This window comes from Panthera uncia (genome assembly GCF_023721935.1).
Source record: "Panthera uncia isolate 11264 chromosome A3 unlocalized genomic scaffold, Puncia_PCG_1.0 HiC_scaffold_11, whole genome shotgun sequence".
NCBI lineage: Eukaryota > Metazoa > Chordata > Mammalia > Carnivora > Felidae > Panthera > Panthera uncia.
In genome coordinates, this window is record NW_026057578.1 from 46536752 (window position 1) to 46562313 (window position 25562).

At 47.9% G+C, this 25562-nt stretch overlaps 1 protein-coding gene and 1 long non-coding RNA gene across 2 annotated transcripts; both read right to left on the reverse strand.

Annotated features, from left to right (window-relative positions):
* Nucleotides 1–8421: 8421 nt before the first annotated feature.
* LOC125936859 (uncharacterized) lies at nt 8422–19530 on the reverse strand. The gene is made up of 2 exons (XR_007462154.1): nt 19324–19530; nt 8422–8626 (listed from the first exon to the last, which is right to left on the reverse strand). It is a non-coding gene; the product is annotated as an uncharacterized LOC125936859 (long non-coding RNA).
* Nucleotides 19531–22080: 2550 nt separating this feature from the next.
* On the reverse strand, nt 22081–25459 carry FOXA2 (forkhead box A2). Its single transcript, XM_049651210.1, has 2 exons — nt 25086–25459; nt 22081–24098 (listed from the first exon to the last, which is right to left on the reverse strand). Exons 1-2 carry the CDS (start codon nt 25170–25172, stop codon nt 22797–22799), a joined length of 1389 nt encoding a protein of 462 aa, XP_049507167.1. The 5' UTR covers nt 25173–25459; the 3' UTR covers nt 22081–22796.
* Nucleotides 25460–25562: the final 103 nt, after the last annotated feature.

Sequence of the window (25562 nt, forward strand, 5' to 3'; positions counted from 1 at the left end):
CAGTATCACTTGCTCCTTGCTTCTGACCACAGTCTTTTAAACTTGATTCATTATTTGTGCCTTTGCCCTCCACTATGGCATTCCTTCTCCCTCAGAGGCCTTCCAACACGTGCAGCTTTGTGCTGCATACCAGTTGCATGTGCATTATGTGCAGAAATTGGCAATGAAGAACTGTTTCCCTTCTTGTGGAAATCCATGATCTCAAAAGGACAAAAGTCATTTCCCTGAGTTATCCACAATGATTCAGTATGATTTTCAGATCACTCTTAAAATGCGGGTGGGAAAAAATGTCCTTAGACAAGTCAAGAGTTAGAGAGAAGAAACATATTTACCCAAGCAGATTATGATTCTTTCACCTGGTCTCAGTTTCATAAAGGTGGCATACATTGAATCTTAGCACCTAATCAGAAAAAAAAAAATGTGTTTGTCCTTTGTTATGTGGTAATATTTCAGTACTAAATACAAAAATTAAAAATCTATGCTTGCAAAAGAAATGCAAAACATCTGGTACTTGATACTTTTATTACAATCTTTATAGAGAAAAAAAGGTTATCCACTCATACATGTTTATACAAAATCATAAGCAAAAATGATATATTTCAAGGAATCTTTTTTTTCATGATTCCATCACATATTTGCAAGTGTTTAAGTAGAACCCTTCCCCCATTTTTACTTCCACTTCCCTGCATCCTATGCAGGGCACAACACACACACACACACACACACACACACACACACACCTCTTAAATCAAATTTAATACTCACTGACATTAAACTATTTAGCAGCTCTACTGGACAATGGCCACACAGACATTTTACAGGATGCCTTGAGACTGCGTGGGCACATGAGGTGGGCGTTTCCCTGTAGGGGAGCCGGGCCCCCGCTGTGGGGGTGGTGCGTGGCTCTCCACCGCCCACCCCCGGAACGTGCAAACCTCACCAGCGAGTGGCAGAGACGGACAGGTGCGCTCATCTCCCGCGGTGGTGGCACGTGAGGTCAGCTCTCCGCAGAGCACTGTCTCAATGGGAGGCCTTTGGCTTCGTGGCCTTTCCTTCTGACCACCCAGCAGGAAAAATATACAGAAGGGTGTTTTGTTTTGTTTTGTTTTGTTTTGTTTTGTTTTTTCTGCGAGTTTTGTCAGTGTGAAAAAAAAAAAAAAACAGCCTTGAAACTTTGTACTTCCCGCAGGTGGGCTTCTAGCCTGCGAACAATTAATGCAATCATAGTAAACCACGAATTTTCTTGGGTGTTAAACTTCTTGCCTTTTCACCTTATAAAACCATTCAGGCTAAATAAACCTTATTACAATAGAATTAAGCATTGTGGCCTGGTTCCCAAAACCAACATCGGTGGCAAAGCCCACTGAGTCGGAACACACACACGACAAGGCAAACCCCTGTTAGATTTTGACTTTAAAATGAATTTAATGTAAACGGTACTTTGCGCTTATTTTTATATTATTGCCATGTCTACTGTCTCTTATGGCATTTAAAATAGGCTCTGACTTTAAAAGAGCAAATGTGAAAGAACATTTGATTATATTTTAGGTGACATTTACTCTGATTAGAAGTGTAATTTATGGCAATTACAAAAGTACATTTTATGTTCATCTCCCGATCATCCTATTTTTAACTCTGATCCCAGCAACCTGTATTCATTAGGATTCTGAACAAAATAAGTTTGGAGGGGAAGAGTCCAGTGATTTTCAGAAGCGACAGATCATCATTGAATGCAGTGTTTAAATTGACAATTCAAACTTTCCCCTCTTTCCTGCAGCCAGAGAATTTAAACCTGGTTATTTAAACCAAAAATTCTGCCTCAAAATCCCCCTCTTCCCTTCCCGGGACATACACCTCCTGCATTTCCATTCCCAAAAAGGCAACATTTTGGTCTAGTGACTGGTACAAATCACTGAACCCTTCCATTCAAATGCCCTACAAACCAAAAAAAAAAAACAAACAAAAAAAAACCAAATGCCCTACAAAGATTGTATCTGATCACAGCCTGGATTTAAGAAAGAAAGGGGAAAAAAATCATGAATCAGATACAAGCAATGTCACAGTCCTTTCTGCCTCGCCCCCTCCCCCACGGGCCCTCCCTCCTTTCGTCCATTCTCTCCCTCACCATCCCCTTGTAAAATAAAAGAGAACCAAGCCTAACCCATTACAGTAAAGGCACCCCGAGATTTAGGGGGATAAGTACAGCCTTACTTAGCTGCAATGCTGCAGCTGTGCTCTTATCTGGCCAAAGGAGACAGGGGATAACAAAAGACCCCAAAGAAGGGACGGGGGGTGCATGGGAAAACCACTACCCCAGCATTGTGGTGCCCTTCTGCTGAGCAAATAGTTCAAACTGTTCATTCCCATCTTCTATTCTCTCCCTGGTACATTGTTTGTGCCCTTGCATTTCATTCTGCAAGGAAGGTTGCTCTCTGGGCCTATAAGCAAACAGTCCAGAAAAGAGCTAGCCAGCCTCTTCTCTTCCCGGGAGAACTAGCATTTTTATTTCGGCTCCAAGCTGTCAAAGACCTGGAGAGTTTATGTCAGTGTCCTGAATTAATTGCTTTAAGCTGAAGCAAGCTCCACGGGCTACCAAATGTCCAGAAGATGTTTATTAATAACATTTCCTCCAGGATTCTGGCTCCAAGCTGTCCCTTGGTGGTGGCCTTTATCTGGCTACCACCCTCTAGCCTCTGTCCTCTTGGTGCTGGGGGAGGGGGGAGTGCTTGCCTTTTTCAGTCATCGTGACAAAATTTAGAATTGTCTGGAGTGGAAAAAATAACCACTTATGGAGAAGGACTTGTATGGTGGACATCTTTGTTCAGGCCCAGAAAGGTCCTGGAGTTACAGAAACTGTGTGTGTGACCCTGAAGTGGGCTGGGGAGAGAATCTGCAAGGATACTCCTTTGCGGAAGCTCATTTAGCCAATACAATTAGCAACCGGAGCAGAATAAATCGCTTCCTTCAGCTCCCCTTCCCTACCTCCTCCCCCAAAAGAAAATTCAGTGAGGCTGACAACATGATGCATTTTGAAGTTTTCCTGGTACAAAAAAAAAAAAAGCCTTTTAATAGAATGAAATAATAAACCAATTTATATACCGATATAAGACTAGGATCGTGAGTGCCATTGTGTAATTTTCCACTTGACTTTTCATTATCTACCTGAACAAAATCAATCTATATGTATGGGATCAACATACAATTCCGGAGATAAAAGCTGAAAATAAATGTGCTTTGCATATCCCGGAGATAAAAGACACAGTCCTTCCTACTGCCTTTTCTTCTCCAGCAGATGAATTTATAAAATAAATTGTATGTCAGAGAAAAAAACAAGACATACTTAGTGGTGTATCTTGAGTGTTGACTCCTTTGCTGGAAATATTGATCCCACAAATGAGCAGTGGTTAATAAGTACCCTGCAGACGATATCAGGTCTTTTGCCCTAGTTTACCCAGAGTGCAGTCTGGGTCAATGTTTCTCCCAAACAAATCTCTCCACCTAAAAAAAAAAAAAAAAAAAAAAAAAAAAAAGGACTTCCCCTATTAACTTGGATTTCAGGCTGAGGACTTCAAGGGCTTTCTGAAGCCTCTCTACAGAGACAAAGCACACTAAAAAATCACATTTTGTTAGAACCTCCACCCCTCCCCATGCAGCTAATGGCCAGCTTGTGAAAGACAGTCAGTCTTCAAAAGGACAGGAGAGGTGTGCCTTGGGGTTGACATTTTTTAACTTGAAACAGGTTGAACTCCATCCCTTGTTTGCCCTTCCTCACCCCAATAATTGAAAATGGCACTGAGAACAGTGCAACTGTCTCCACGATGGCCATACCTAAGACCCACAATTCCCTTCCTTTTTGGAATGTGTCATTGTCATCATGGTACCTGTGTGCCATAGTGGGCAGATGGCAGAGGCATTGGTGTGTGTGCCCTGAGCTGTTCGTGTGCCCGTCGGGTTCAGGGCTCCTTGGGGAAAGTGAACCTGTTCTGCCCACCCCAGGGGGCTCACAAAACCTGTTTACATGCTGGCCCCATTCTACTTTCTATGAGGCAGGGACCACAAAATTGTATTAGCCAGCAATGGAAGGCGTGTAAAGGGTGAGTACTGGACCACGTTTCACCCCAAGCAATCACTCTGTCCATGGACTCTTTCTGATCATTGAAAAGTAATGATGTCTTAAGACTCACTTTTAGGCCAGGGATGTATAAAAATTGGCTACTCATCATTATTTACTCATGGTGAGCTTTAGTAGCTTCATGGAAGGTTAAATATCTATTTGGACGACGTGACTGTCATAACTTCAACTTATACTGCAGAACAAGTCAACACTTTCATATTTTAGCCATCTTTGTGTTGACATGTTTTTTTTAGAAAATTTTTTTAGCGTTTATTTTTGAGAGGGAGAGAGCACGCATGAGCTGGGGAGGGGCAGAGAAAAAGAGGGAGACACAGAATCCAAAGCAGGCTCCAGGCTCTGAGCTGTCAGCACAGAGCCTGATGCAGGGCTTGAACCCACAAACTGTGAGATCATGACCTGAGCTGATGTTGGATGCTTAACCTACTGAGCCACCCAGACACCCCTGTGTTGACATATTCTAATGCTTCTTGGTCAGGGGGTTTGGTCCAAAGCTACAAGTCTCAATTTTCATATGCTCCCTTCCCTTTATCCCGAGAGCTCCATATTCATGCACAGCACCCATCTGGACTTGGACCATCGCCTCTCTATTAACAGTCTGCTTTTGTGTGTCATTCCTCCGTTGATATTCATTGACAACTCAGAGGAAAGCATCTAGGAGCAATCTGAATCTGACAGCAGAGTTATGGCCTTTTGGGGACACTCTTGTGATGGTCAAAGTTCAGCTTGGGGAGAAGCTCATGTGCTTTCTATCATGTGCTATTAGGAAAACAACATTCTTCCTCCATTTCATCTTTTTGCTCGGGTAGCTGGGAATAAGCAAATCTGGAAAAAACATAAGAATGTGTGGTCAAGGAAAGTCAGGCAGTCATTCTAATTTTGTTTGAAAAGAGAACTACATCCTGATGGCATGTTTTGAAAAGTCTCTATATTCTCATTAGAAAATTGATGGCTTCCATGTCAAAATCTTCAGCCTCAATGAAGTCAATATATATTTTATATATGTTTTAATTACTCCATGATTCGAACACTTAATTGGTATCCTGGAGAACCAGTATAATACATGAACTTCACCCATCGTACAGAAAATCCTTTAGGAATTTTGTACCCCCTGGCGTCCATGAGGAAAAAGAACACATAGGTGTTCCTACTTCCATAGTCATATTTGGTCATGCTGGAAAATGTTATTGCTGAGTGACTTTATAACCACTTTCTTAGTCAGGGACAAGGCTCCATGCAAAAGCAGAATCCTAACAGAGTCAGACCACAATCCATGTTTATAAAATAAATATTTACTAAATGGAAGAAATGAAGTTTTTTTTAAAGGTATTTTTACTAATTGTGTCAGAGTTAAGCTGTCTTGATGTTATTTACCAGGGAAGAAGAATGGACAGTTAGAAGTCCAGTAAATATATGTAAATGCATACATTCAGAAAAATAGAATAAGACAAAAAGTTATCAACTTTTACTAGCTCTGGTATTTTAAAAACCACATATCAAGAGTTAAAATCTTTAAAGGAGGAGACAAAGAGTGTAAAAAATTCAGGAATGGGGTGAAAACATGCACACATCAAGTCTTCCAGGCTGGGGGTAAAAATGGAAAAGGACAAGATACCCAGGCTATCTGCACACTGCAGTTACTGAAAGCCTACCAGGACCTGGAAAATAGAAGAAATTATAAATTCATAAGGGCAGGCTGGCTTGATATTACATCTGCCTTGGTATCATAAGCTACCTTATTTTCCCCTCAATAATTGCCTCATTTTCCCCTTCCAGTGTGTGCACAGCATCTTGAAAAATAACCAAATTGAACAGTGCTGTTGAACTCCATCAATGCCAAGAGACACAGTCACAAAGCCTCACTGTGTCCCTTTATACCAGACTTGATGGAGAAATAAGGAACCCATTTTATAGATGAGTAACTAAAATGTCATCCCTACCTTCCCCAGGCCTAGGGTAGGCATTTTGTTTAGTCTTTATAAAGGCCAACTGGGAATGCTTTTCAAAGCTGTTGGTTTTACTTTTGATTTTTGGTGGGCAGTGGAAGGGGGGAATAGGAACGGGATGAAATGTGACCCTAACTCAGAATCTCTTGCACAGGCTTCTAGAACCATCCACTTAACCTCAGAGAAGATTAAAAAAAACCCTCCTGCTGGCTCTCTGAATTGTCAACACCGAAATCCATTCAGAAGAGAGAGAGGGCTAGAAACAGAGCCAGGAGAGGGCTTTGCTATGCCCTAAAGATGCTGCAAACTTACCCCAGTACTCACAAATGCCCTCAGGTGGTCCTAGATCAGGACCATTGTTTTTTCAAGAGGAAGAGAAAAATAACTGTCACTTATCTTTGGTGACAGTTTGGATAGTGAATCAAATTTTCATTTTAAACACACGTCACCGTGGAAAAATTACTGGATTATAATACTATAGAATGCTGGAGAGAGCCCAGGCATGCTGTGAAAGACCCATATAATTGCTTCTCTGTCTTCTGATCTACATCAAGTTGTTCCAAAAATTTTTCCAAATGGAGAAATAAATGAAAAATCTATAAAATGAAATTAACATTTGATCCATCACACGCTGCTTTTTGCACAGGGAACTTACAGGGAGGTGGATACATGCTGCAACTTTTCTTGATTTGCAAATGCTTTAAACTTTATTCCTTAAGTATGAACTTATCATTTAACAATAAGAACATGAATACTTACTCATTTTTTTCTGCCATGTTACTGTACACAAAAGCACATAATACCAAAGAGGGAAACAAATTTCTTTTGAAGAAATATGAAAGCAGTTGTTCTGTTACACAATGTGAGTAATAATGGTTTTATGACAAATTCCTTTAAAATAGCACTTAGTATTCTGCCACAGATGGAGAGTCAGACCCTCTGCTTTTCACATGGCTCCAGGCTGCAATGGCAGCAATTGTGTCAAATGGGTTAATATAATGTGGGATCCATTAGAATCGAACAAGGTATTCAAATGTACTTTATTTTTTTCCCCTGAGAAATTCTACAAACTAGAGGTGTGGATTCACACAGCCTAACAGAGAGAAGTTACTTAGATCTCAATTAAGCCATGGTGTGTTTATTAAAAAGGAACTGTCCGTTCTCTGCCCAAATGACGAAATTCCTTGTTGAAAGCATCACTTAAAAGTTCAAAAGAAGTTATTTGTAGCCCAGCCCAGGAATGTGTTTTACTTTCCAATTTACTTACTCTTTTAAAATGGTTAATATTGGCTGTGGACTTGGTAGATAGATCAGGAAAAGCATCAGGGTATCTTTGCACACTGAAATTGTGAAACCAAAGAGTTTTTGTTTTTCTTTAGGGGTAAGGGACAGAGTGAATGGACAGTAGAAAATACACTGGGAGTCTTTTGACTTTGAGGAAAGATAGGCATCCATTTTCAAGGAATTTGAAGAGTGAGAATTCTGGTCCTGAAGAATTTCAATGCCAGCTTTCCTCGAAACTTAAGACTGGTTCAAATAGCAAATACCGAGGTACAATTTATTTACAGTTGTGAGTTTCTTTTTCCTATTGAGTAAGAAAATAATGAAATTAAGGAAGGTGAAGAGAAGAAGGAGGAGGAGGAGGAGGAAGAGACCAAAGAGGAGGATGGGAGATGGGGGGAGGGGAGGAGGGGGAGGAGGAGGAAAGGGAGCAGATTATTAGATATTTTGCTTGACGTCACACGAAGTGATTTCCCATTAATGAAGATATATCGGATTTCACTAATTCAGATATTACTGTTCTAGATAAAAAGTCATGCCATGCCCCCAAACAGGCCTGAGTTGATATGAGATTTTATAAAGATTTTAGGTCACATAAGAGAACTTTCTGGAAACCTATGTCATGGCTGGGCGTGGAGTTAAATAATGTGCTTAATTCCATGTCTATTTTGAGCTAATTTATGTTTACAACTTTCTCCAATTTTTGCCCGCTTTCTGCAGCTCCTGTACGCACACACAGATGGTTACATTCTCATACTGGGCACCCAGAAGGTCACATGCTTTACATCAATGGCAATTAGTTCCCTTTTTAAAATGGAAAATGTCGTTAAGTTCTTGAATAATTCAAGAGTAGAGGTCACAATACAGTGTCCCTTTTGGGGGTCTTTATGGTGCAAATGGCAAAACAAGGCGATCCTATCAGTAAGAGTAGATCTAAGGTTTACAATGTAGCTCTATTTAGTGTGACAGGAAAATTAAATTACACGAGGCACTCATTCATTGTCACCCGTTAACAGGCTTGGGAAAATTGTGGATCCCCAGGGGGCAAATCACTGACAACGTTGGAGGCAAATAAAAATATTTCATTTTAATTGGCTGCTGTTTCCTTTGCTTGGTTTTGAAAATAACAAACATAAACACGCCCCGGACAACTCTCCTTGGAAATAGGATCCCGAATCTCCAAAACACGACCACAACTTATGGGCAGGTTTTAAACTCTGGGGAACATGGGTTGTTTTCTCAGCCATAGTTGAGCTAGTCTTGATCCCTGGAACGGAAATAAAGCTAGTGTTGATCCATGGAAAGGCAATAAAGAGGTAGGCTTCAAATATAAATTGGCTTCTGCTACTCTTCATCCCGCTCCTATCTGGGTTCGTAGGACTGGATTTACTGCATTTCTGCAACAGCCTCTGCCCTTCAAATCTACAAGGGCTGAGCTGGAGGTCCGGAGGGAGGACTGCGTGACGCGGAGGCCACCGGTTGTCTCTGCTCCCCATGGGAGAAAAAGCCAGACCACCCTTGGCCATCCCGGACCTGCCCAGTCTTGGGTGGATGGATGTTCAAACTAGAGGAAGGCAGGTTGGGGAGGGTGGGGAATGAATATCCTCGAGGGTCATCAAATGAGATGAAAGTTTTCCAAGGCCACGCCAGCACAACCTAACCATTGCCGGCATCCCCAGCGTCCCCACAGTCCCTATTAACTCTGTGGGCGCGCCTGCCTGGGTCCGGCTTCCACCCGACCTGGGTCCGGCTCCCACCCTTGACCCCAGGCCGGGTCCGCGCAGAGCGCCGGGGGCGGTTCCACCTGCACTTCCTGCTGCGCTACTAGGGCTCTGCGGGCTCTCTCTGAACGCGGCCGCATTTGGCATCTACTGGAGAACTGCTGGCGCGCTGGTTTTCTCCCAGGCTGGAGAGAAATGGGGGAGGGGCGGGAGAGGACTAAAGTTTGCAGCACCCAGGCGACTGGGGGTGAGATTGGCCCCATCTGATGGGTTGGCCTCTAAGCGTGTGTTTCCTGCGCTTTAGAACTTGGAAAAAGGCAAGAATGACCCGCCCCCGCACGCCCTGCCACCCCTGCTTATTACTTTTTAGACGTCTCAGTTCTAAAAAGATTTTTGACACTTCCTTTTTTGGTCCTTCTCCATCAAGACCCTGGGAACTCCTGCGTTAGCGAAGCAAAGTGCCACGTTTCCATATTTCAGGCTTCCCCGACGTGGGAAAGCGCAACGAATGAGCGCGAAGGCTCCGGGGCTTGGCCCGCTTCTCCGCAGACCCAGCGGCCCGGTAGCCCCGGCTGCGCCGAGCGTGTGTGGGGCCGGGGCCCCTAGCTCCGCCGCCCGCCGCCCTCCCGGACCAGCGCCAGCAGCGCCCGCAGCGCATAGCTTGGGTGGCTTAGGCTCGGCAGCGGCACTTACAGGGAGAAGAACCTGGCAGCCTATGGTGTGGGGCTCATTTCGGAATGAGCAAAGCGGTGCCGCTCAGTTTCTGAAGCACGTCCGACTTTAGTGACACTAAGTGAAGGGAGACAATTTCTAAGAAAAAGTTCTATTTCAGTGTGATTGATGCCAAGGAGGAACGATTGATGGCTGAGCCTCAACACATTTCTAGTAGAATTAAAGAACAAATTTCATACGGCGGGGGAGTGTGGGTGGGGGGGGAATAGAAGGGAGCAATTTAGGGTTTTTCATTTTCTAAACGCTTCAATTTAAGCAAACACTTGGGGTCTCGAGGCCGCTGTAATTCCAAAGACAATTTTCCATGGTTTTAATTTGATTTGCATTTTTCAACTTTGATAATATTCAATTTCATGGCTGAATACACATGTAAACACTGTTAGGTCGTGTTTTTCGCCCCTTGCACCAAACATAATGTCGCTTGTCTCAGCCATGGGAGGTTACATACACCCTGTGTCCCAATATCTGCGAGTGTCTCCTGAATTATTTTTCAAAATTTAGCACGGCTTTGCCTGGGCTCCAGAGGTAGTGAACTATTACAAAATATCTAAACTACTTCCCAGGTGTGGGGGGATCTGCACAAACGTTGCACAAAGGAAAGAGGTAAATAGAACAAATCCCTCTTCTACATAGGATCTATTCTAACTCAGAAACATTTGAAATATATATTTTAACAGTCTTAATCCAAAAATGATCAATATATTTGCTACCCCCAGAAATGTTTTTAGTGTAAATTTCATAGCCAGAAAGCCAAACCTTGAGAAATACAAAGAAATCATCTTTGTAAGCAGAAATTTAATTAGCATCATTGAGCTATTTTATCAAGTATAAAATTTAGAGGCAGAAATGAAGTGGAATTGCATAATTAGCTTTCGTCATAGCCAAGCTGATATTTAACAAAATAGGACTATCGATAACAATGGAGCTAGAATACTGTGAACTGAAGAGTAACACAAGTGGTCGAGGGACCGGCAGTCTGTTATTCTTTCGTTTCCTCAGGACACAGAATAGACCATACATTGTGCAGAGAAATAGTTGAGCCTCATGAAATATGCAGATGGTTGGCACAAAATAAATATATCAAAACCCAAAATGCATTTTATCCTCCTTCCCAAAATTGTACTAGGAAAAGGGAAGGGGAAAAGAAACGGCATACTTTATTGGTTTGTACCTTGTATAATAAAATAGCAATCTAATTGCAAGAGCTACCCCTTGTTTAAAAAAAAAAATATTTGCTTAATGTGCAAAATGTTGTGGAACTTTCGATCCACACTTTCGATAGTGGAATACATCCCTATCTTAAGTCCTAAGAATTTACACATTACTATATTTGTTTTCTCCACCACCACCCCCCGCCCCCGATTTTTCTAATATTGGAGAGGTCACGGACAAAATTAGGGACTTTAAAAAATAAAAGATATTAGAATTTTGGCATCTTGGGAAGAATAGAACCAGGGATTAGATTTGCAAGACTTTTAGAAAGCTTTCTGCTTGAGGCTGGCTAATATTGAAGACCTGTATTTTAAGTTGAGGTGATCTGATTTGAATTTTTTTTCATATGAAAGGCATTCTAAACAAATAAGAAAAGAATTCCATTTGAAATAGTACCAACTTAGGGGAAAAAAAGTTTCTTAATTTTTAAACACACATCCATTGCAGGCCCGTTGTGTCTAACACCTTCGGGGAAACTGTGCTTTATCATTTGACTCCTTTTTCTAAGAATTATTGAATTTTAAATGATCATTGTTTAGGATTTGCACTAATCTTTTACATTGTGATGACTGGCAATTATGTCTTTCTATTTATTTTACACAAATAGATGGCAGAGTGCGCACGTTCAACACAATCACTTCAGAGCAAACCTGCTCCCGCAGATAGAACTAAATGAAGGGGACCTAATTAAAACAAATGGTCTATTCAGAGAATGGCAAATTGTGGACAATAGGAAGCATCTTTCTCTTTTTCTACCAGTAATTGAGGCCTAAATGTGGGTCTTGCTAAGAACTGCAGAAGTTTGAGTATCAGAGTAGAGCTTGCCAATTTAATTCGCCTTTACCCCCAAAGAGATCTGTATCCAGGACCGTGTTGCCCAGCCCAGAAGCAGCGCCCCAGCATTGCAGACAGGGAATCCACCCCTCACCCTCAATTTTGTGCAGCTGGGTCTGAGCTGCAACAAGCTCATCAAAGACAACCCGGATCTCAGGGAAGCACTGGGGTGGGGGAAGGGAGGCCACAGAGGCCAAGTCCCTGGCAAGTCTTTTAGCCAGGTGGGGGCTTTCAGAGATGGCAGAGTAAGGGGCCCAAAGGCAAAACCCTTTCTCAAGAGCTTTCGCTACAGACTTAGGAACTCGGGAGACTGTGCCTTTTGGGAGAGATGTGAGTTCTTGGAGAAAGGTGTAGCACTCCCCTACAAAAGACTCAGCAGCTGGAGAGTTAGATGAGGGTATTCTTAAAGGACCTTGGTCTGACTATCCCTTCCTGATTAACAGGAGCCTGTGGGAGAGGAGGAGTGTATGTGGTGTGTGTGTGTGTGTGTGTGTGTGTGACAGACAGAGAGACAGAGAGAGAGAGAGAGCGAGAAAGAGAGGGATTCAGCTGAATGTAAGACAGAAATCCCGCAGTTACTTTTGGTTGTTTACTGAGCTACGACAAAATCTAAACAGCGCTTTCCACAATCAATGAAGGGATCGCCCTGGGTTCCAGAGTTGAGCTCCCTAAATGAGTCTGGCATTCTGATAACTTCAGGTTAGCACCTGAGATCAGCTCCTTCCCACTGCTCAATGCTGGCAAGAGATAGGGAAGCATCTTGTTCGTGAGCTCTGGGAAGGGAGAGGCAAGAGGGGGATTTAATTGTTTGGCTGCATGAATCGAAATGTCCTTTTAAAGCAAAGAAATCAAGAGAGATTGGCCTTTAATTGGCAAACTGCTGGTGGGAGGGGAGTGGTCATTAAATGGAGGATGGACAAAATATAGATTGGATGTCTGTCCCTACTTGTCCCCATAAACAGCCAGAAGATTGGATGACTGCCCTTTTTGGGCAGTCTCTAGGAAGCTCAGCACTCAACCTGAGAGTGGGTAACTGTCATTCTGGATGCATCGTCCCCCCTCAACCTAACATCGCAATTGTCCAGTTTGGTGTGAAAAGTATGGTTTAATCTAGAACTTTGTGTACTTCCAAGAGTCAGTTATTCCCATGCCCTACACATCATTTTGTGTGGCACTGGCCTTAGAATCCAGTTGTCCAGAGCCTCCCCACAAATCCCAAAATGGAAGATGCTAAGTATACAGGAAACCCCACACCACTAAAAACCATGGACACCCAGGGAACTTATCTTTCAGTAAGTGGAAAAGAAAAGGAGGCCTCCAATCCAACCTGTGTCCAGGAGGGCCCTGTTCATTACACATTGTGTCCCCAGGGCCTGGCACAAGCAGGTATCAGCCAGCGTTCCCTGCACATCCATGTACCATGTGCAGCTCAGACGTGAAACTTGGCTGGGGTGTGCTCTCCTCTCAGACTGCAAGCCTACTGAGTGCTGGGTCACATCCTATCCTCCCTCTGTGACAGAAGCAGGCTGGTCCTCCTGGGCCAGCACCCGTTCAGTGGCAAACCTCTGAGGCAGGTGTTTATCTGGATCTGAATTTGTGTATATGTGGACAGCGGGGGCAGGGTTGGGGGAGGAATGCTGTGGGGGCTGGGGCCTTTTGCTGTTCTTGCAGCTGGTGCTGGGACGAGGGCAGCCCTGAAGCCCAGCTGTGGGCGGTGCGTGCATTCCAGCTGTGCTGTCACCTGTGCGGTTAGGCCACCAGGTGTGGGTCAGAGGGAGGTCAGAAGCAGGAGTCTCTCAGAACATTCCTGGCCTCTGCTCCAGAATTCTCAGTAAGGAATACGGCTGGCAGGCTACACCTCAAGAAGTAATTGGGCTATGTGCATTATTTAAGCCCGGATGCCAGGTCATTGTTTCTGCCCCTGACATTTTTCCCCCCTCTTCCCCGGCATTTTCTTTTTTTAATCACAGGCTGCTGATTCTCTCCCTTTCTCTTTCCCTCCAGCATTAAGCCAGCCGGCTACAGCAGCTTCAGTGGTGGTGCAGTTGTGGTCCAGTTCTGATTGAACCTCTGGCCAGCTTTGAGAAACCATCGTCACATAGGAATACACTGTGTTGCTCCAAAAGAGAAAATAAGAATCCAGCCTGATCCCAGACATAATGCATCCTAATCCCTTCTAGGATAGCAGGTGGAGTCTCCGCCATCCTTCTTCCTGAGATCTTCCTGTTTCTTATCACCTTTCTCCTAATATTCAGCCTCCCCTCTACCAACAACAGCCCACAGTGAAAAGTTAGGGGTTGTGGAGAAGGCAGGTTTCCTACTGCATTTGAATCAAAGAGGTCTCTGCCCCCCCTACCCCCCCCCCGCCATAGGAGGCCAAAAGAAGTTGAAAAAAACATAGAATTGCAAGACTTGAGTTCAGTGGTGAGCTCTGAAATCTGAGCAGTTCCCTAACTTCTCTCCGCCCCAGGTCCACCTCCCATAAATTCTGTCATCTACCAGTAGGATGTGGGGAAGCTTAAATGAAGTCATGTTTATGAAGACACCTAGCACATTGTCTGGCACATGTGGGACCCTACTCAATGGTGGTTGAAGTGAATACAATTGTGATAAAGAAAAGAGGGGTAGGGACTTGGGGGGAGGGGCAGCGGGAGATGAGAAACACCAAGAAGGTAGAATGAAAGGCAAAAGTTTTGCCAAAAAAATGGACTCTTCTGCATAGAGGATGCATTTTCTCAGCTAACAAGCAGTTGAAGTTACAACTTCTGTGTGTGAACAGCTCGGTTCAATGTAATACAGAATCGCAGACTAAATGAAAAATATATAATGGATTGGTCTTTTTTTTTTTTGTTTTAAATTCCTTAGATTAGGCTTTAGAAGACAAAGCAAGCAGAAAGTTTGAGCAGATGGTTGCATATTTTTGTACCAGGGGGGTCCACATATTACATCCTGATTTGTCTCCATATAGAAGTTCTTATGATCCAGGTCCTGCCCTAGCTGACATGTCACCCTGTTCCTTCATGGAAAATGACACATAATCATCCTCTGCCCTTCCCAGTACTCCAGCCACCCACTTCATGCCTTAACTCTTCTCAAGCCTTCTCCAGACACTTCTCAGTATTATGTTTCCTCTTCCAATAATATGCTCTTAACATCCATGTCTTCAAATTAGGAATGTGTGTCCTTTTCACATGAGCAAAATTTTCCCAACAAAATCCACTGTATAATTACTTGTGCTTTGTGAAAAAAAGAACAGCTAATGAACTGAGATCATCTTTCTAATGAAATAACAAGTCAAAACACACACACAATCTTATTTTGATTTGCTGGGGTCATTACCAACCCTGGTCCAAAAACCTTGCTGCTTACTCTTGAACTTTGTGTTTTTACTCTTTTCAGATAAATGAAACAACGGAAGAGCTGATTTACCTGTGAAGGAAGTCTGGTCCTCAACCACTTAAGCAAGCAGAAGCAGAACCCATTCTGCAAGGGGAACTAAACCACAGCAAAGGATCTCTCATTCCGAGGTTCTAACGGCATTGTACTCGAGCATTTCTTCACCCATGTCGGTGATGCTGAAATTTTCCCTCTCAGTTAATTTGATATGTTAAAGTTAAATAAATATGATGTTGCTCGAATGATGTCCTGACATCAGAGGGAATATTACTCCCTCTAATTAGCTTCAAGAGAGGAGTAAACCCCAGGCAGTTACTCTAATGAGAATGTGAGACCTCTAGTTTTGGATGAATGAAAGCAACTTAATTTGTATTGCTTCTTTTAGCATTCCCAGCTATCAGTTGTGTTATCTGACAGTAAAATATCCCTCCTTCTTTGGTGGTGGTGGGAGGGGGGATAGAAAAAGAAGGAGTAGGAGGGGCAAAAGAGGAAGAGGCAGGAGGAGGGGAAGAGTGTAAAGGGTAAGTAGTCAATGCCTTTTAATGGGAACCTGGTGAGGAGGACAGGGCATGTGTGACAGTGACATCTGACCAGTCCACATCTTGCTGGCAATGAGCTCAGAAATCTCAGGAACAATCACTGATGTGAAATATAGGCATGCCGTTGTGAGGATGTGCTGCTCTTTCCACCTGTGCAGGAGAGGGACTTGGGGGGGCCGCTTCTGCAGAGGATATACAAAGAATCTGGAATAAGCCCCAAGGGTGCAGGGGCTGAGGGGGAGGGGAGAATAGGAATCACCTCCAATCTGGCAATAGGGACCAGGACGGAATGACAGCTTGTAAAATAAGCCTCCATCAGTCTCCCAGGAGACAGCCAGCCTCAACTTGGGTGTTCCCCGCTTGTTAGCCTCAATCATAATTGGTCTCTCCTCCCATCCCACGTTGTTGGTTTTCTGTGTGTGGCTTTTGGTGTGAGCGTGTTAGGTCATCAACAAATACAATGGCAGGAGGGGGCAAGGGGGGACACACATGATTGTTTTAAAGAAGAAAGGAGAAAAAGGATAAGAGAGTGGGCAGGAAGGCTGTGAACAGAATGGGGAAGATGCCCCAGGATTTAGGCTTCCGAGGCAACCCCTGGAGAGCTCCGGGGTAGGGCGCTCCCTGGGAGTTTTGTCAATGGGAGAAGAAACCAAGCTTGCCTGGAGGTGGGGACCCCGCTGAGCTCCAGTGGGGACATATATCTATTCCATGTAATTTGTGTTTGCTTGTCTCTGGAGGTGCCTACAACATCCTGCCCATATCCGGTGAATCTCATCAAAAAGGAATTTTTCAAAAAATTCCAATCTTTGTGGAATGCCCTAGAAAGGCTGTAGGTCTGAAGTCAAAGGCCTAAAGCACAGCCCAGGGTCCTCTGGGGGCAACCAGGCACACAGGCACGTTCCAATCACCCTTTCTCCATCTCTCTATATGTTTAAAAAGTTTCTCCCAATGTCCTCATGATTTCTTCCCCCTCCACCCCTCATGTCTTCTATTCTCTTCTTAGAGGCAAACCATTCCTGGGAGTTGAGGTTATGAGAAACTTGTGATCTGTAAAGCTGAGAGTGGTGCAGATACAGCACATGGTTTTTGCTCCAAGGAGGCATGTAAGGTTCTGAAACCTTGACAATTTATTTACTGTAAAACAAAAACAAAAAACAAACAAAAAACACCTTTGATGGGGGGGATAGGGAGCAGCAGAAACGTAATGAAATCAGTAGCAAACTTTGGGGAAATTTTCTCTTCTGTTTTCGTTTTTGTTTTAATTTCACTCCACCACCCCTTGGCTGGCCATGGTGCTGTGGCCAAGGCCGGTCTCCACAGTGTCCCTGACCCAGCAAAGGCATTTGGGGTCTGAAATCAAGCTCTTGTGCTACGACAGGGACAGCAAATTTGGGATGGTGCCTCTAAGGCGTGTGTGTTGGGCACCTCTTCTGGGCGGCAGGACTTGGTACCTACAAGTCCGTGGGCATCAACCGGCACCCACTGTTCTGTGATGTCAGGCCCATGGTGGGTGGGGGGTCCTATTACCTCTTGCAGGGTGAAGATGCACTGCCTGAAAAGGTCCTGACGCTTTCTCCGGACGGTTCTGGTTTATACATTCCAGAAGACTTGTCCCGGCGCACCGGCCTTCAAAGCCGGCAGCCAGTACTTCCAGGCCCTTGATGCTTAGAAGGATGCGCTAGAAAACTAGTTACCCCGAGGTGCCTCCAGGAACCTTCTTGAGCAAACACCTGCCCCGTGCCCTATTAAGCCTCATCTTTCGCTTCTCCTCGCCCCACCCCCACATTAAAAGGCCCCAAAAACACTGAGGACCGGCTTTTCTTTATAAAGCCGGGAGAAGGCGGGCGATAAAGATCAGGCGTTTAAATTGGCCATTTGGAAGATTACATCTCTTCAACTAAGGTCTTTCTTTCAAAACTCGCACTGAATCGAGGGCCGTGGCTACTCCGCACCCGGCTCTTCAAGGCCGGGCACTTTTTCATTCGGCCGTGAGTGGGCTGGGCTGGGTGACCGGGCGCCATCAAAGGCCCGAGGGAAGGCCGTGGGGCGACACTCGTCTAATGACAAGTAATTGACGGATTCGAGGCCGCGCATTACCAGCGGAACGGGGAGGCATTAATTATTTAAAAACGATTAGCCTAGCCGTGTGTCCTGCAGGCGTTCCATCTTGTTTAGGGAAGATAACTAGCCGCCAGCCGGAACCGCGGCTTGGAGGGCGGCGGGTGCGCTCCCCAGGCGGCCTCCCGTGCGTGGACAAAGGTGCGCGGTCCCGGACGCCAGGGAAGGCGGGGAGGGGCACCCACACAGAGGTGCCCACATAACTGACCCTGCCAGTTACAGGGATCGATTCCGATTTCTGCCCCTTGGGTCCCGGGATCTGGTGACAGCGGGGAGGACGGAAAGAGCGCTTGTCTCCCCGCCTGGTGAAATACCTAGAAGTCTGCGCGGGCTTCAAACAAGGCGGGATGTCTAGCCCTTTAAAGTAAACACCTCCAGGGGAATGCTAATTTCAGGGGACACCTGGAAGATCCCAGAAGAAAGACGCCTTCTCAGTACCCCATACCCTGGCCTCGATACCCGACGATCCTGCAGTTACAACTGGCAGCTTTGGAACTTCTAGTTTTCCAAGCTGGTGCCTTCCCATAGGCGGGAGAAAGATGCAATTGGTTCTGTGTGGTCCTCCAAACTCCTCTCCTCCCGCACCGCAGCGCGCCCCTACCCGGGGCCAGCGTCTGGGAGAAGGAGGATTAATTGCCCGGTGGCGCGTTTCTCTCTCCACCCTTCCCCCGCTGGGCCCCGCTTGTAACCCCCGAGGCTCCCGAAACTGTCTGCAGCCGTGCGCTTCTGTGCGTAAAGGGCACCCGCCGCTTCTTGCAGCGAGAACGAAAATATACTCCTTTCTCGGGGAAGGCCCTGTCCCAATCCTGCTGCCTCGAGGCGTTGACCCCAATGCTGCCCGGTCTGTGGGCTTCTAGGGAAACGCCTAGACCAGACTAGAACCCCTGCGCGCCCGGGGAAGGCGGGGAGGGCTTCGCCACTCTCGGGCCTCTGCCGATGCAGCCACGGGATACCAGCACGCCGTTTTCCGCTGCCTCCACCCCTGACTCTGGGGCCAAGGGCGTTCCCCCATCCCCTACCCCCTCACTGTCCTTGGGAAACGCGCGTCCGTCGGATCGAATCCTCACCCCGGATGGGCTGCAGGAGCCTGTAGTGGCTTCCCGTAGCTTCGGGGCCCCAACCCAACTCTATGTGCTCAGAGCCCAGATTGAGTCTGTTTGCAGCTCTTCGCCCCGTCGTCCACCCACACTCTGTATTCTCAGAAATCCCCGCACAAATAGGCCACCTTCCAAACTCCAGGGTCTTCACCGACTTAGCTTCTCATTCTCTACCTCCCCACCCCCAACCCCTAGCGTCGGGGCCCTTGGAAAGGAAAGGGGCTGGCTGGGGGAGGGGAGGCGCGCGGAGGGGAATGGGGGGCGGACGCTGCCCAGGGGACCCGGGCGCGGCCCCCGAGTGGGCGCGCTCCCTACCTGTGGTGCGGCGGGCTGGCGGGCGGCGGAGCGTCCAGCGCTCGAAGGGAGGTGGCCGACTGCTCTGAGCCGAGGCATCTCCGCATTTATTTGAGCTCAAACCGAGCGACTGTTGACTTTAGCACACAAAGCAAAGATTTCACTGCCCGCTAGTTTAAAAATGAATATTTTACCAAGATATCGATCAGCGTTATAAAATTCAGTTAAGTACAATGGGATCCTAGCAAAAAAAAAAAAAAGAATAATAAAGGAGGGGGAGGCAATATAATATCTGTGCAAATTTGCTGAAGTGTGACGTGGCATGGAAAGTTTACCCTCCTGGAATTCGGATCTAGAATGTTTTTTTCGGTTGTTTACTGACTTTGTTTATTCACAGATCACGGTTGCTTAAACCGGCGCGCGGATGGCGCAGGGAAAAGGAAGAAAAAGAGAGGGAGGCAAAAAGAAACGCCGCACCCTACTATACTTAGAGTTGGGGAAAGCGGGCGGAGGACACTGTGTGAGCTAGCGAGCCTGGAGCCCGGCTGGGGGAGGGGTCTGAAGCGGGGTGGGGGTGTGTGTGAAAGACCCAAGTAGCGCAGAAAAGCCTCCGAAAGCGCCCGCTCCCCGACATCCTTTTTATGTATTCGGACAGAACTATATCTTATCGGCCGGGATCAGTGGAGGGGGGAGCACTAAGTAGTTTAAAACGACCCTCACACAATGGGCGTGCGATACGAAACATAGCAGGTTAGGGCAGCGCTTTCAGCCTCCATTGTCCCCCACTCGGCCCCCGGCCCTGCCTCTGGGCTCCTTCGCCACGGGAGCCTTTTATGTGATAATGAAACACATTTCAGGCAGAGCTCACGACGTGTGTGTCCTTGCCAGGGGGAGAGACGGGCCTGATTGCTGGCTGCGGCCTCCGGATCCCCCCCCACCCCGCCCCAATTTCTCTTCCTTGTGTTCCTCGGGACAATGTGGCATGTTAAAAAGGGATTTGGAGACGGGGGGGGGGGGTGCAAGGGGAGGGCAAACCCACCTCAAGCGCGTGGGAAGGCCAGAGTTTGAGGGAACAGAGACCCTGCAAGGTGGCAGAGGGCGAAGGGAGGTGGTGGTGGTGGGGGGACCTCAGGGTTGGGGCGAACCTGGGACATTCCACGTTTGGATGGTCAACAAGACCAAAAAATTGGTCCCTGAAAACAGGGCCCTGGGCTGTAAAACTTTGAGACAAAAAAATCCCTACTTCAGAAGCCAGCAGAGAGTAATCACCCACCGACCGTAAGCTAGCTGTGCCTGGTATGTCCCTAAGTCTGCAGGGGACACTGGATCCTGCCTTCGCTTGGCCAGCTTGTAGGCGGGCACATGCCCCAGGCAAAGCCAAAGCCGGGTCCCCTTTGAGCCCCCCAGGCTGCGTTTCACCTGTGGGGTTTCCACTTGGGTTGGCTGCCTATTTAGGGCCATCTGTGGGGAGATACAGCAAGATTTGTAGGAATTTATTCTGGGCCTTTCTTTATACTTTTGGATTTTCTTTTAAGGCTCACAAAACACCTCTTCATCCCCTTGGCTCTGTAATCCTGGCTTGCCATGTTGGGCTAACTGGATGCTGTCCAAAGGCGTGGGTTTTTTGGGAAGGAAGGAGGGGTAAGCACATCTGCAAACCCTGGGATCTCACCACTGGCCAGGATCATTTGACAAGCGGGGCAAGATATCCCCCCCCCCCTTACCTGAGGGTCATCCCCCAAAATACCTTATTTTAAAAGGGAGATTTGGACCATTATCCGGAGAGATTCCTGTAAACACCAATATCAGGAGAAAGTCTGTTTCTCCAGATGAGGTGCCAGAAGGGGTGGTCCCAGAGGCCTCACTGCTCTCATGCTACAGCTAAGTCTACCAAGGCCATGCAGAACACCTAAGTGAAGAAGAAGGGTGGGATAGGGTCCTGGTGTGTAGACAGAAGCTTGAGGCCGTAGGATCCAGGCAGTTCCAATTCCATAGGAGGGTAAAAGGGGTGCTAGAGACACAGAGATGAAAGAGCTGAGCCAGGAATTTGCAAATCCAATCTGGGTGCACTGACTTGAAGGGAGGCCTAAGATTGGAAATAGAGTAAAAACATGTAAAATCTCGGCCTCTCCCCAGAGAAGTCAGCTCGCTGGGCCGAACAGACATCAGCATTGCATCTTCACATGGCCTTGATGGGAAATTAAGATATGTAGTTTTGTCCTGAGTTTAAAGATACAGCTGCATCAAACACAGGGAATGGTCCACCTGAGATCTTTGTGTTTCATTGTGTGTAAAGATAAACTCAAAATTCCAAAACTGATCATAAACAATATTGAGTTCTATTTCCTGATGTGCTTGCTGAAGTGTTTAGGGGTAAGTGCACTGATGTCTGAAATTTACTTTGAAATGCGTCTAGATCTATGGCCATAACACCCTGAACGGTGCCTGATCTCCTCTGAAATGCATTTAGAAAAAATAATCTGAATGGACCAATCGAGGTGTCGATAGCTGAACAGATATGTGATATAACAAGTACAGCGAGACAATAGGATCTGGGCAATGGGTACGTGTGTGTTTTCTGTCTGTCCAACTTCAGCATGTCTGAAAGTTTTAATAATAAAATGTTAAAACAGCAACCACCATGGCCCCTCCCTTCACCAAAATAAAATAAAACCTGCAACCAGTCAGGATCTCTTTCCCCCTATTTTTAAGTAATTTCTGGACCTGTTTAATTTTTAAGTCAGGCAAAGGGAAAAAAAAATTTGAAGATTCAAAGGGTAAAACTGGCAATAACACTTTAATATAGATTTGTGGAACTCTGGCCCTTCCAGCCAGAACACACATTTATAAGCCATAAATAAAACACGCAGAAACCATAAATTAATCAGACCCGAGACCTGGATTTCACCGTGTCAAGAATGGGAATGCATTTTTTTCTTGGTCATTTACAACAGACCCTTACATAATTTTTTTTTCTTTTTGAACAATAATACAACTTTGCTTCTCTGTTAAAACTACATGGTTTTACACTGAGTCACTCACAAAAGTTTGTGGGATTTTTTTTGTTTTTGTTTTTGTTTTTTTTTTGTTTGTTTTTTAATCAAGTAAGACTTCCCTGCAACAGCAGCAATGGAGGAATAAAGACAACAACAACAACAAAAAATCAGAACTTGCAAATGCTTAAAGAAGCAGGTGTCTACACAGTAGTTGAAACCGGAGGCTCTTTTCACTTTTCTTTCTCTTTTTTCCCCCCTCTTTTTGACTTTTTATCGTTTTGCCTTCCCTCCTTATATAGAATAATAGGTATCAGTGTGGCCCATCTGTTTGGGAGGGAAGAGCTGTTTGGGAGGGAAGGTGAGGGGAGACTGCTGTCCTTGGGATGGGGAGTAATGGAGTTCTTCTCCCGTGGCTCTCTCCAACACCCCTTCCTCAAATTCTCCCCACTTTCTCTCTCTCTTGTCCTTGTCCCCGGCTAGCTGGCTGCAGCCTTCTTCTTAAGAAGAGTTCATTATGGGCCTGGAGTACACCCCCTGGTAGTAGGAGGTGTCTGCGGCCAGGGGCGAGGCATCCAGGCCCGCTTTGTTCGTGACCGGACCCATGGCCAGGCTACCCGGCATAGGGGAACCGTAGCCAGGGTAGTGCATCACCTGTTCGTAGGCTTTGAGGTCCATTTTGTGGGGCTGGTGGTGATGGTGGCTGTGGTGGTGCTGCTGCTCCGAGGACATGAGGTTGTTGATGGAGAAGGGGTGGTTGAAGGCGTAGTGGTGCTCCGGCTTTAGATGGGCTTCGGGTGGCAGGCCTGGGTGATGGGGAGGGCCCAGCAGGTGGGCCGCCTGCTGCTGCTGCCCGGGCGAGGGCGCCGGTTCCGGGGGGCTCAGGGCCGCAGCCGGCGTCCCCTTCAGCTCCCCCAAGGCCCCTCGCTTGTGCTCCTGGCACGGGGAGGCGCTCGAGTGGGGCGACTCGGTGCCCGCCGGAGTCTCGGAGGCCGGCCCGGCGGCCTCCCCGAGCTGACCCTGCGAGGTCTGGGCCCCGGAGGCCGCCTTCTTGCCGCCTCCCGTGGCGCCTGCGGCTTCCTTCAGGGCCAGCTGCTTCTCGCACTTGAAGCGCTTCTGGCGGCGCAGGTAGCAGCCGTTTTCGAACATGTTGCCCGAGTCGGGGTGGAGGGTCCAGAAGGAGCCCTTGCCGGGCTTGTCGGGCGAGCGGGGCACCTTGAGGAAGCAGTCGTTGAAGGACAGCGAGTGGCGGATAGAGTTCTGCCAGCGCTGCTGGTTCTGCCGGTAGAAGGGGAAGAGGTCCATGATCCACTGGTAGATCTCGCTCAGCGTCAGCATCTTGTTGGGGCTCTGCTGGATGGCCATGGTGATGAGCGAGATGTAGGAGTAGGGCGGCTTGGCGTGCGTGTAGCTGCGCCGGTACGTCTTGGGGTCGCGCGCGCGGCTCAGGCCCGCCTGCCCGTACATGGGGCTCATGGAGTTCATGTTGGCGTAAGGGGTCAGGCCGCCCATGGCTCCGGCCGCCTGCCCCCCGAGCGGGCTCAGACTGGGACTCAGGTGCGGCCCCATGCCCGCCACGCCGGCCGCCCCGGCCGAGCCGCCCATGCTAGCCATGGCGCCCGCCCCGGGGGACATACCAGCCAGGGACGGGCTCATGCCCGCGCCCACGTACGACGACATGTTCATGGAGCCGGCACTCATGTTGCCCGAGCCGCTGCCCATGGCGGCCGCGGACATGCTCATGTACGTGTTCATGCCGTTCATCCCCAGGCCGGCGTTCATGTTGCTCACCGAGGAGTAGCCCTGCGGACACAGCCCGAGGAGGGAGGCGCACAGCGTTAGCACCGCGGCTTGAGCGTGCCCTGACCTCCCACCCACCGGGCCAGCCCAGGCCCCCGCCTCCGGGGAGGCCTCTGGGGAGTCCTTCCCTTGCCGGGTCCCGGCCCCAAACACCCAGTGCGTTTCACTCGGAGCACGCCGGGATCGCCCTCGAGAAGGTGGCGGGCAGGCTGCTGCTGTTTGCGTGTGGCGGGATCCTAGCCCTTCTACGCCTTGCTCAGATTCTAAAACAAGGGTCCCCCGGAGCACCCCTAGGCCAGGCACCCCAAATGCATCTCCTCTCCCCAACTCTCCAGCCAGCATACCGAACCGGCGCCGCGGTCTCGGACGCCACCTCCGACCCTAGCGAACAACCTGTGGGTCACAGCCTAGAACGCCCCAGCGGCCTCAAGCGGGGTTTGTCCCAGGGTTCATCCTTCCTCCCGGGATCCCATCCTTGGCCTCAGGGGAACCGAAACCCAGTGCCTGCGCAGAGTTTGGGGCCAGCTGGAGGCACTGAGTGGAGGGACAGGGAGGGTACACGCGGCTAAGCTTTGCAGCCACAAACTTTCGTTCTCTTTGTCCCTAGTCTTTGAATCTGCCTCTACCTCAACCCCCAATTCCTACCAACCTTCTCCTCTTCAGCTCCCCACCCCCTCGCCGGCCGACCTCCCACCCCTCCCCAGCCGCGCGCTGCCAAACATAACTCTGTTAGGATAGTGCGTGGCTCGGCCACGAAGAGGATTTGGAGGCGCCGCAAGTCAATATTTGATCACAAAGTTAATATTATCTCAAGGCTAACAGTGTGTCGTATAAAAAAGAGACCCATTTGAGTCGAAGGAGGGTGGAAAAGGCGGCTGCCCAGAGCGGCTGGGGGTGGGGGGCGGATGCCGGCAAAGGAAGCTGTCCTGAGGTTGGTGAACTGAGCGAACTCCGCCACCCCACTTCCCCCTGGAAAAGGCGAGTGCCTACCTCGGGCTCGGCATAGTAGCTGCTCCAGTCAGACGGCTCGTGCCCTTCCATCTTCACCGCTCCCAGCATACTGGAAGCCGAGTGCATGGCAGTTTAAAATTTAACAGCCACAACAAACGATCAGCAATCACCCCCCACCCCCACCCTCTTTAAAAAAAAAAAAAAAAAAAAGCCAAGGCACCGTCCCCTCCCTCCCTCTCTCGCGCTCCCTCTCTCCGGCTCCACTCCCTCTCTTTTCCTTGGCCGGCCGGAGGCGGTAGTTGGAATGGGCGGGAGGGGTAAGGCTCAGGAGGAGGGGGCCGAGGATGGGAGGAGGCCCGGATCGGAGCCCCGCTGCAGGGAGCGCCTGCAGCCCGCCGCCGCCGCGCTCGCGGGCTGCCGGGCGGAGGCCGAGGTTGGCAGTGCCGAGCTGCCCAGAGGCGGCGGGAAGCGCGAGGCGCGGGGGCGAGTGGGGGGGGGGGGGGGGGGAGGGGGGGG

What these genes read in the sequence shown, in the direction of transcription:
- FOXA2 (XM_049651210.1), bottom strand. Translation starts at nt 25,172, where the DNA reads ATGCACTCGGCTTCCAGTATGCTGGGAGCGGTGAAGATGGAAGGGCAC. An exon ending in GCTACTATGCCGAGCCCGAG is followed by an intron (nt 24,099 to 25,085) that starts GTAGGCACTCGC and finishes CTGTGTCCGCAG; the next exon opens with GGCTACTCCTCGGTGAGCAA.